Source organism: Agrilus planipennis, unplaced genomic scaffold, assembly GCF_000699045.2.
Source record: "Agrilus planipennis isolate EAB-ADULT unplaced genomic scaffold, Apla_2.0 scaffold15, whole genome shotgun sequence".
NCBI lineage: Eukaryota > Metazoa > Arthropoda > Insecta > Coleoptera > Buprestidae > Agrilus > Agrilus planipennis.
In genome coordinates, this window is record NW_020438871.1 from 2,320,196 (window position 1) to 2,332,229 (window position 12,034).

Here is a 12,034-nt window from a genome sequence, read left to right on the forward strand (position 1 = left end):
AAAAGAAGCCATTATTACAGTGGAGAATTGCATGAATTTATCAAGAAAAAAAAAATCCAATCCCTATTCCTTCAAACGAAAACGTATTTTGGACATAAAGTGGCCGATCGTGACGGAAAAGTCAGGGCTACAGTAGATAGGAAGGCGTTCCATATCAATTCATTTTTAGTATTAAATCTATGGCTGTTGTAAATATATTGGTGATGATTTGTCACCTTGCAGAATTTTTGCGGGTCGATGTTGTACTTCCTGTTATAATTGCTCTCACCAATTGTTTTAATAATTATACCAATTAGTTTGTTTCAAAGGTTTCAACAATCTCGATGAAAATCCGTTTTCCACATAGTTAAGAATTCCAGAACGGAACGGAACGGGGAGGCCAGAAACTGATAAGTTTTTCGTATTTATAAACGGTCCCTAACAGTTAGATGCGAAATCCCAGTGTACATAACACATTTTTAAGCACGGTCATGAAACAAAATTTCCGCATCATAACAGGCGAATAAAAAGATAGAAGCCTTACAGATAATAAAAATAAACTTATCGAATTTTGATACATAAGTAATTGACGATCACCCTATACAATTTTTGCACTCAACAAGTCTTATCAAAATCGTTATTCTTCACCGAAGGTCACGACACGTAGGTGATGAACACAAACGGCAATTAATAACATTTTAATCGGCCTTTATATATAAAATAATAAACCAGCAATAAAAATTGTACTTGACATATTAAGGTTACAATTATCATTTCCTTTTTGCCTGTACTATTAATTAAAAATTTTTAATAGATTCTAACAGGATTTTTACATATTTTACAAAATTATGGCAACAATAAAGTAATTTTTTTTCATTTTTTGGAGCATACATGCAGGTATACCTGCAAATGTCAATGTCGGTAACCTGAACGATTACTCATTTCAAAACAATTACTCTACAATGTAATAAGCATCTTACTATTTATATGAGGATGGCATTTCTATATTATTACGTCATGATTGTCAAATGAAAAAGAACAATTTCCGGAAATTAAACATTTTTGATCTATTTTTATACTTACCTAAATTTTATTTAAATCTTTTTAATTCGCTTTTTAAGCATCAGTTTTTTTTACGTTAAATTTTAATAACCAACTTTTTAAATACCTTAAATTTAAAGGTAATTTTTGCGTTTTACACAGCCAACAAAGAAATTATTGTTATATTCTCATTCCAAGTCTAATTACCATATAAAGATACAGAATTTAATGGTTACACATGTGTTTAACAATTTAAACATGTACAATCAGCAGCTAAAGACAAGGTTTGTCGGCACCTTTGATACGACATGGTCAAAAATCAATGACCCTATTTCTTTAATAATAATATAACTGTACCTATATTGCACATTTGCATTATATAATTAAGTTTATAAACAATCAATATTATAATGGTTTAAAAATACAAACTTTAGTTTTAGTATTCTCTAACATTCATTCTAAGAGTAAATTTCCAGCTGTTTTCTATTTTCAACGGAAAAGAGTTTTCTGTCTCATCGTAAGTATGACAAAACTTATCAAAGAAGCATTTTAAAAATAACCCCCTCCCCCACAAAGTAAAAGAAAGAACCTCTAATATGCATTAATTATTAAAATTTTTTGAACCATTACGTTTGAATACAGAAGCGAATTTCTTAAAAATTATAAGTCATAAGGAAAATATTGCAAATATTTTAAAAATCTTCAATTTTTTGTTACAACAACAACAAACTTAGGAGGGACAAGATAATAATTTAATTAATAATAGTTTAATTATTGTGCAAAAAAAGCTACAGTAGAATCCCTTTATAATGGCATCGAAGGGAAATGACTACTCGTACTAAACGGGCGTTATACAAAGCATTGTCTTAGAAAACAATTTTCTATTTTGGTTAGTTATTTAGTTTAATAAAACTACAAATTGTATATATTTATTAACAGAAAAAGTAAGAATTATAGTATCAATATACATAATAAGCGTCAGGAAAATGGGCGAAAATGTTATTATTAATCATTTGGGTCACTATAACCGGATATGATTTCTTAAGAATCAGTCATAATAAACGATATATCATTTTAAACGGAGTCATTATATCCAAAATTTCCTATAGAGAATTTAATATGAAAACCAAACTTAACACTGCAGTTACTTTATATTAAGCGGTTGCTCAATATAGGCGGAGTCATAATAAACGAATTCCACTGTATATTAATTAGTTTCGGTTTTCGCTCATACTCTGCACAGAGCATTTAATTGTTTAGGTGTTTGTTTTTAAATCTGATGTATTTGCTTTTTCCACCTAATTTAGTGATAGTAATTTCATTCATAGCAAATCGGTGTTTTACGATTATTTTACGTACTCTATTCTATCATCCATTTGTTTTGTCGATTAGATTTTAAAAAACACTAACATAAAACCAAAATTTTTAATGTGCTTGCACCAGAACATGCGAACAAGATAATGTAAAATTTTTGTTCCCTTATCTGTCTAATTCAATTGTGCAGTAATAAAACATAAAATGCAATTAGGATACTCGAATGCAATGTTTGCTACAAACCGATAACACCAAAAAGAAACCTAAAGTGTCTAATACATTAATACTTATCTAAAATATATAATAACTAACTCAACACTTCAGACAACTGAAAAACGTATAGACATTTTGCACTTATAATAGCCTATTAATTAATTAATTATATAGATATACCTACCTAGACAACTACGTAAGATAAGTAGATGAAAAATCAATTATTTCAAATTGCCAATCAATAAAAATAATCTACTAATGGATTCTCTAGTCTCATAGTCTCTCTGATTTACATACTACCCGTTACGCTATTTTCATAAAAAAAAATCTTGATGAAAAATATAATTAATAGACTTTTCTGTACAAAAATGTAGATGTACCAGTTGAACCCGGCTGGACGAATGAGTACCTATATCGATGGTGCACCACAACCTATCTTAACCTAACCTGAACCCTGAACCAATCAGGAAATCATCTAACCCTAACCTAACGTAAGCCCAAGGTGCATTGTACTTCAGGGTACCTCCATATATAGGGTGGCCCAAAAAGGACACAAAATAATCATTGCGGCCAAACTGAGTTTAATTGAAAAACGTTTCAAACGAAACTTACCCCCTATTTTAATACATGATGATCTGTATCATCCCAATTTGTGTTCAAAAATAGAAAAAATAAATGGCAGCCATGTGCAATATGGGCCCAATCGAAAAAAATTGTTCAGAATGCCAAAATAGGGGGCTATGCAAAAAATTGCGGTGATATTCAAATATATTTTTTTCTATTATTGTGCTTGGTAATTCTACGTCGATTTATTGTTTTATTTTAGTTAAATACAGCTTAAATATGGTTAATTATTTTTCTTCAGTAGGTGTAAATTTGCATTCCCTTCAATTACTTTCAGAAAATAGGATCTCGAGAGAAGATAAATCTACACAAATTATCATTACAATACTACACATACGCAAAACAATAAGTACGTAGATCATTAGTATATTGTGACAATAAAGTGAAGCAAAATACGTAATGACTGACCCTGGGGCCCAGACTCATCCCATACATATTACTTTTCAATAGTAACATTAGCACATCACATTACACCTTTTCCAAGGTCGCAAACATTCATAGTTTGTACCAATTTTAATTTTGTATGGTTACTAAAAAAATATTTTGATTTTACAATTCCTTCATATTAGCCAAATAAAAAAAGTTACAGTATCCTTAGACCCTCTACCCACAGAGTGAAACTTATACTCAAAAAGTTTTTCTCACTTACTACTATGAGCCGTACCTAAGAGGGGATACAGGAAATGAAATTCATTCCCCTGAAGATTAAGATTAAATTTATTGTAAACCGATATCACACGCCCCCAAGAAACAAAATTAAAATGAAAAAGGTGTTTCGAGATAGACCTCCTAAAGTGCAACAAAAAATGTTCAAGGGCTTTAAATTTTCCGTATGGGTACTTTAAATTTCATTCATTAAGAAAAACCAGAACCTTATAAATTAGTACACCGGCATGGTAGTTAAACGGTTTTTGTTAAAAAAAAATGTAACCATCAAGGTTGTTCATACGTATACTTAAAACGGGTTGACTTAAATATTGCCTATAATTTTCATTCACCAATGTGATGACGATTGTCCTTAATAAATCAATACGAAATATTAATTGTAAGATTTACCGGGAAAACATTTATTGCGTAATTTATCAAGGAATCAGATTCACTCACACAGAAAAAAAAATAAGAAAAGAAATTTAAATTTTTGAGTACCTTCGTCCAAATTCGTAAGTAATTTATAGAGATGTATGATAAATACAGTAATTATAACAGTAACGAAAACACAACTATGGCAATAAAAGGTAAGGTCACTAAAAATGTAGTCAAGGTATTCAGTTCTTACTATATTATGTTACTCATAAACTAATAAGAAAAATGGGAAAAAGTATATAAAAAAATGTGTACCTATGTACTATGTATCTTTAGAAACATTTCGCAACTAAACTGGTTTAATGTTTGATTGGAAATAAGAACATAGGCAGCATTTTTTATTTTCGTCGTCTTGGCCTACTTTTGGAACTATTAACAAACAAAAAAAATTTCATTGAAACAGTTCCGATAAAAAAAAAGAAAAAATTGCCTGCTTTTTTCCTATATTTGTTTAAAACAATTGACGTGATTTACTCATGTAATTTACAGATGCAAACGTCCACCATAAAGGTCTATTCTAAATATTGGTCAAAAAAAATCGAAATCCAATGAGTGAAATGGGATTACCTCCTAATCCATATTTACAAACTTTACCTCTCTATAATATCAGTACCTACAGATTATTTTGTACATAGCTTTTATTTTTCAATTCTTTCATGAAATTGATGAGTGTAAAAATTATCAGAATACACTCATTTGAGAATAACGATGACTGTTATTAGATATTAAAATAATTAATTGGAAAACAAAAATCCTGACTTCAGAGATATTAATGAAAAACATAAATATTGCCTCCCCCAGAGTGAATTGCCACTCCAACTGAAGGCAAATTAACCGGAAGCGCCTATACGATTTCTAACCATACCCAGCTTAAAAATCGCAATTACTGTTCATTAAGAAAGTATTTTAACAAACCATGGGTGGAAATTGTCACCCTAGGTCAAGGAGATATTTAGAAATAAAGTGTCTACTAACAAAATTTTAGTTGCTCACTTGCCCATCCCGTTATATATTGTCCCGCCCCGAAAAAATACGGATGGAATAAAAACAATGCAAAAGAATGGACAACCGCTCCCTAGTCCGACTCTGGCAGGCAAAGAACGGTACGGTCAAGTTAGCGCGTCGCCGATCAACTAGGCCATTATCATCTTGTCGAACCCTAGACTCCATAGAATATAATAATTTTGAAAATCTATACGATAATATTATAAAATATTGTCTATTTTGATTCATTAAATAGATGTTGGAACTCTCCAATGTTCGCCCTCTCTTGATTAATGGGATGGACTCAAATGGCCCTGTTTATCTTTATTTTATTTTACTTTTCTTTTATCAATAATGCAACCACTACACTTTAACAGAACCACTGATTTCGGACACGGTGAATGTGTCATCCCTACATGTAAATTAAACTAATAAAATAATATCTTATACAGCACATGACGGTCTGACGATATCGTTCGCGCCGTATCATGTATCAATGTTTTACTCGTAACAGAACTGGAAACAGGCGACTGGAGTTGATAATTTACCACTTGGTAAGAAAAACAAGCTTCTATTATCTATTATCGGTTCAAAAAGTAAACTATCAAACCCCACGAAGACATACAGTATAAAATCGGAGAACCTCTACCTGTTACCGACTCAAGAGGTAAAGTATCAACCCCCAAAATGGCATTGGGTATAAAATCGAAGAACTCTACCTGTTATCGATTCAAGAAGTAAATTATCAACCCCAAAAAGACATGCGGCATAAAATCGGAAAATTCATACTGTTATCGGTTCAAGAGGTAAACCATCAACCCTCATTAAGGCATGGTGTATAAAATCGGAGAACTCTGCCTGTTATCGATTCAAGAGGTAAACTATCAAGCCCCAAAATGGCATGCGGCATAATATCGGAAAATTCAAACTGTTACCGGTTCAAGAGGTAAACTATCAACCGCCAAAATTGCATGGGATATAAAATAGGATTACTCTATCTGTTGTCGATTGAAGAGGTACCTGAACTATCAATCCTCAAAAACACATGTCACATAAAATAGGAAAACTACCTGTTACTGGTTCAAGAGGTAAACTATCAAGCCCCAAAATGGCATGGGGTATAAAATCGGAAAATTCAAACTGTTACCGGTTCAAGAGGTAAACCATCAACCCTCATTAAGGCATGGTGTATAAATCGGAGAACTCTACCTGTTATCGATTCAAGAGGTAAACTATGAACCCCCAAAAAGACATGCGGCATAATATCGGAAAATTCAAACTGTTACCGGTTCAAGAAGTAAACTATCAACCGCCAAAATTGCATGGTGTATAAAATAGGAGAACTCTATCTGTTGTCGATTGAAGAGGTACTTGAACTATCAATCCTCAAAAACACATGCCACATAAAATAGGAAAACTACCTGTTACTGGTTCAAGAGGTAAACTATCAACCCCCAAAAGACATGCGGCATAAAATCGGAAAATTCAAATGGGGTATAATATAAGAGTACTGTACCTGCTATCGGCACAGGAGATAAACAATCAACCCTAATAAAGGCATGCAGTATAAAATTGGATAATACATGTTACGGGCTCAAGAAGCAAACTATCAACCCTCAAAAAGGTATGTGGTAATAATCGAAGAATTCTACCTGTTGACTGGTTCCTAGTATATAAAGCTCAAGTTACTTGCTAACAATAAATCAATTTTTTTCGACGTCAAGTAGATATCGACAGTTGCCCCTTGCCCCATTTTTAATGAACCATTGTACATGAACTGTGCACATACTTAACAAGCATATGTTCAGAAAATTGTGAATTAGCTGCAGGTCCAAAGTTCAACCTATCAATTCAAAGGCATCGATCAACACGGACGCATGCAATAAAACTATTGTTTCGTCAGATGATCTTTATTGCGAAATGTTTGACAGCAAGGGGCAATCAATGGAAAATTTTCGAAAGGGTAATATGAAATCGACTTATTGTTATGTAGTGTGTGTCTGTAATTGAGGGGCCGGTCGTCTACAGATGGTTTAGGTATATGTACGTTTCTACGTAGTTTTATAGAAGTGTAGAACTTACAGAAGTGTTGCACAAGGTTATTTAAACAAAAATTCCTATTAACCGGTCTGCCGGTTGTTGCTGCAGGTCGAGAAAGACGAAGGCATCGCCACATCACGTCACGAGGTGCATACGGGAGGTGTGTCACGTGCAATCTCCGTTCTATGTATAAACTATAAATCAGCATGACTTGGCGAAGGAGGTGTGTCGTGACGTAGCGCATAACTGAGAAACCCGTCAAAATGCCGTTCACTACAACAACATTACACATACTACATACATACGTAGGCTAAAATATGTATATTCATGATAAGTCCTCGTCTTATACATCGATATTTCTTAATAAATACAATAGTCACTCAAACTTTACACTTTACTAATGCCACATCAAAGTTCAAACACGCCCCATGAATTAAATTTAATTTGTTTTCCGGAATCATGAACTTAATCTGTTTATCTACGAACAGGTGTACGTAAATGTAGAAATCCACTTAAAACATGCAAAATTTTATCTTATCTTTTTAAAAGTATACACCTACTTCGATAACAACACACAACCTACGTCTGTTTTCGTACAGCTAATATTTGAACACCATAAAAAAGCAACAATTAAGTCCTTACATACCAGACATTTTTTAAAGAATGAATTTCACAATCATGGAATAATATAATACAAAAAAGTTTTAAGTGCCAACATACCTGTATATGCGTTCATAAATGTACCAATGAAAAGGGTATTTTCTTTCTTTTATGTTGTAAAAATTTTATAATTAAAAAAAAGGTAAAGTTGCCTTTTCTTGATTTTGCTGACAAAGAGATAATTACCTACTTAGGGTCTTCTTGCGATGTGGTAGCAAATTGTTTAATAGATTGATCATTCAGCATTTTAAAATCCAACATTAAAAAGTTTATGCAATCGAATTAAAAAGGTATGCGATAACATTTAAAATATGATGTAGATATCTATGTATATCCCAGAACAAAACATTATTTGTACCTTATGTACTATACACTTTACTGTCTACTGTACTACATACGTATGTAGAAATGTACATGTGTTTTGAATTTGTGCACAAAACTTACCGGATGTTACTTAAAATTATGAAATCGGAATATAACATTAAACAATATATTTCTTTCTAATTTATTCATTTGACTTTGACCAAAAGTAATACTTTTCTAAATTGAAGTATCTTAAAAATTTGAAATTAGAATTTGAATATATGTGTATGTACAATGTACATAGAAGGTACGTGTAGTACGGAGTTATACCTACATATGTGTGTACAAAAAACTTTCACTTATTTACAACATTACGCAAATTAGTATATACTTTTGTTGATAGTTACTGATTTTAATTTCTACGTGCAACGATGCAAAAACAAATTCTACAAAATTAATGTGACGTATTGCCTGGTTAGAGAAACACGGTGTCAAGGACCCTAATCGTTTTTAACAATAGAATACCTAGTTTAAATGTTATACCTACCTAGTGAAAAGCCGAAGAATGTATAAGTGTTGAGTCAATCTTACAATTAGGCAAACTCTGAAAACTACATTTTACGATAATTTTGAACGAGAACAACCTAAAGTTACCATAAAACCAAATTATTTATTTCGGGATTAATAATAACAAACAATAATTTCTTATTAAATAATTAGGTAAATATTTACTATAGGGACGCACCTCCACTTTTTTTTTTCATTTTAGTATGTAGTACAATTCAGCCTGCTCATCAAGAAAATACATATCTGTACGAATATGTTAAGGGTGGAAACCATTCTTTCGCGAAGTACGTTTTCGAGGTTTAAAAATAAAAATAAATACCTAACCAAATACGACCCATACAGCTAATCAAATCAATCAATAAATAAAAAAAAACATCTACACATCAACGGCTGCAGTCATTGTAACCTTATGATCTCAATCGATCAGATTAGGTTGGGTTAGGTTACTTACTTTTTCAAACCTGTACATCATATCTACCATAATTTTCAGAAAATCGATGTGACCCTTAAAATAAACAGTTACAAAAACTTTTTTAGGGACATTCTGGGATCCAGGGAATTCTTCCCCTTCAAACCTAGCCTCAGGGAAGTTACTACTAAAGATGTCGTGGCAAATAGCGAAACATTTGAAAAAAGTTTACTCTGATGTACAATGTAAAAATTAATATCGACCGTGTAAGAACAACAAGATCGATTGGATTACAACTGTCAATTTAAGTAATTATTTGTAAACTTTTGAAGTTATGTATATGCATATTGTTTGGTTTTATTAAAATAAAAGAAAAAAACATTGTATTTGATGTCTACATAATGTGCGTATGTATGTAAGGAGTAGTGGTCTATTATTATTCTGTCGTTTCAAATTAAATGTTGCTGCACGCTGAAATTAATTGATAGCAAACCGATTGAACTGGATTAAGTTGACGTAAATATCAAATAAAGCATTTATTGTGTATTGGCGACTGAATTCTATCAGAGTTCATTTCAATTGTAAAGTCACGGTGAACATACATAAGTAGTAACAACCACAAGGTCTCAGTGACGTCAAAGTCGGGCCTCTTGGTGGTTGCTGCTGATTGGCTGACAACACACACACCTTCGTTCACTCTCCCCCCTCACGTCTCCGGGTGTAAATTTCTTCGATAACGAACGTATTGCATCATAACAACTGAACATACTATTAGGGAAATATAACGAAAATAGCACGTTTTTGATTGGAGTTGACAAAACAAAAACGCTTTTTTGACGGAAACAATGGCACGTAGCCGCAAACTAACAACATACATAATTTTAACTGCCATGCAGCTAGATTAATAATATAGATATCTAAATTAGGGCAAATCATATAAATTCTCTCGTGCATCATCGTTAACATTTGAAAGGCATACATAACGTATGTATATAAAAAGATTCGTCGATCGCTATGTATTAGGCGGTTGACGGTTTGAGCTGTTCGCCTTTGACGGTAACCAGCGGCGTCTACATACAGATATATAGAGGTAAGGCATGTGTCTACCGGCAAAGTTAGTGGAAATTTCCATCAGATCTTGAAATAAGCAACAACGACAAAAGAATGCCAATTTACTTTTTACATGCATGTAGTTATAATAAGATCGGTTTGTACACGTTTTGAAGATAAAATCGGGCGCTCTCGTAGCTCATCGTCGATCATCAGTCGCAAAAATAACAGAACCTCCTAAATTTAGACAGGTGCACATTTTACATATTTACATAGGTACTTACAATTACCTCAAAGAATATTCCCGAACGCTTGTTCTCTCTCTCTCTCTCTCTCTCGTTCTCTTTTATGTACAAACCGTTCATATAGGAATTTTACCAGACTCTTTTATCTTATCATTGGATAACATATGTACACATAGAACCCAGTTCAACTCAAAAATTAATTTGCAATTTTTCAGTCAACCTAACAGAAATAATTTTAAACAAGTATACCTATCGCAAAAAAATTACAAAAGCGATGATAGAAGACATTAAGTTTTGAAAGTACAAACATAACATACCTACCCGGAAATAAACTGATGAAAAATTAGGTATTCTGAAGATAGGCATACACATGAATGTCAACATATTTATTAAGTATTTGCTATTTACTAGTGGGCACTCAGATAGGTACATATACATACGTCAATCTATCGTGTTCCAAAAATAAATCATTCGGACTAAAATTAAGTCGCGTGTATTCAATTCAAAGTCGCCACCGCTTTGCGGACGGAAAAAAAGAACGCAAATTAAAAGGGTTTTACAAAACCCTGAAAATAAAATTCTATATCACAAGTAATACCTATTGAACGCGTCTCCCCCACCAAAATATTACTGCAGAACACAGGTACCTATATATACATGTATTGTACGTCGCTTTTTACTTAGTTGAATGACTGGTTATAGCGTTTGGTCGTGTCGCGTTTTTTTATAACTTCTATTGCACGTACTACAAAATAATAGAAAAATGTACAATTTCAAAAGTGACATGTCCCACAAGGACCCTCAATATGTTGTCGAAGTGAAAAATAGAAACCCCTACCGTACTGATCCATGGATAACCTGGAATATTCCGTTCTGGAAATTTAAAGAAAGCGAAAGATGGGTAAGCATTTTTTATCAGTCAACTTCTTTTCCTGTTTTGTCACTGATTTTTATCGCGCACCCGGTTTATTCAATATAACTACATACATATGTAGGTGTACATATTATATCGCAACAAATAACCCGTAACCAAAAACAAACATAACCGGGAAGTTATCAAAAAACATCAAAACAAACAATAATGCGATATTAACTTTTGAAAATATCAACATTTTTATTGAAATTTGTTAAGCATTCTAGTGACAAATCGGTCAACTACTCAACATCGGACTCCGATTTCTAAGCGAAGACCGCGAACGACTAATTAGTATTACAAACAATGACTAGGTGGCGGTGGCTGTAAATGCACCAGGTCCGGCTTAAAAAGAATTATTGTTCAGGAATAGAAAATATAAAACAAAACCATATTAAATATTAATATTAAAATAAATAACTTTTGTTGATTCCTTAGTGAAACACTCGTGAAACATTTTCCATATTAGAAGGAATTAAAATTAAAAGCCTTCAATTAGGTATCTACTAAAATAAAATACTCAAACACCAATACAAAATAATATTATTTAAATATGCATAAAATTGATACGTACATTCAATTTTATGTCACTAGAAAATGCACTTAACT

General features: G+C 32.4%; 2 protein-coding genes across 3 annotated transcripts in view; one reads left to right on the forward strand and one right to left on the reverse strand.

Annotated features, from left to right (window-relative positions):
* LOC108737585 (RING-box protein 2) overlaps positions 1–12,034 on the reverse strand; it is a 30,291-nt gene that overhangs the window by 13,526 nt on the left and 4,731 nt on the right. Inside the window, exon 1 of one of the 2 annotated variants that reach the window (XM_018470510.1) lies at positions 7,321–7,720. The exons of the other annotated variant lie outside the window; for it this stretch is intronic. Coding sequence (XP_018326012.1) covers positions 7,321–7,570 — 250 coding nt within the window. The 5' untranslated portion in view covers positions 7,571–7,720. Of the gene's footprint in view, positions 1–7,320; positions 7,721–12,034 lie in introns of those variants that run through there. 2 annotated transcript variants of the gene reach the window in all.
* LOC112905253 overlaps positions 11,185–12,034 on the forward strand; it is a 10,847-nt gene continuing 9,997 nt past the window's right edge. The window contains exon 1 of the mRNA XM_025977301.1: positions 11,185–11,413. Coding sequence (XP_025833086.1) covers positions 11,276–11,413 — 138 coding nt within the window. The 5' untranslated portion in view covers positions 11,185–11,275. The remainder of the gene's footprint in view (positions 11,414–12,034) is intronic.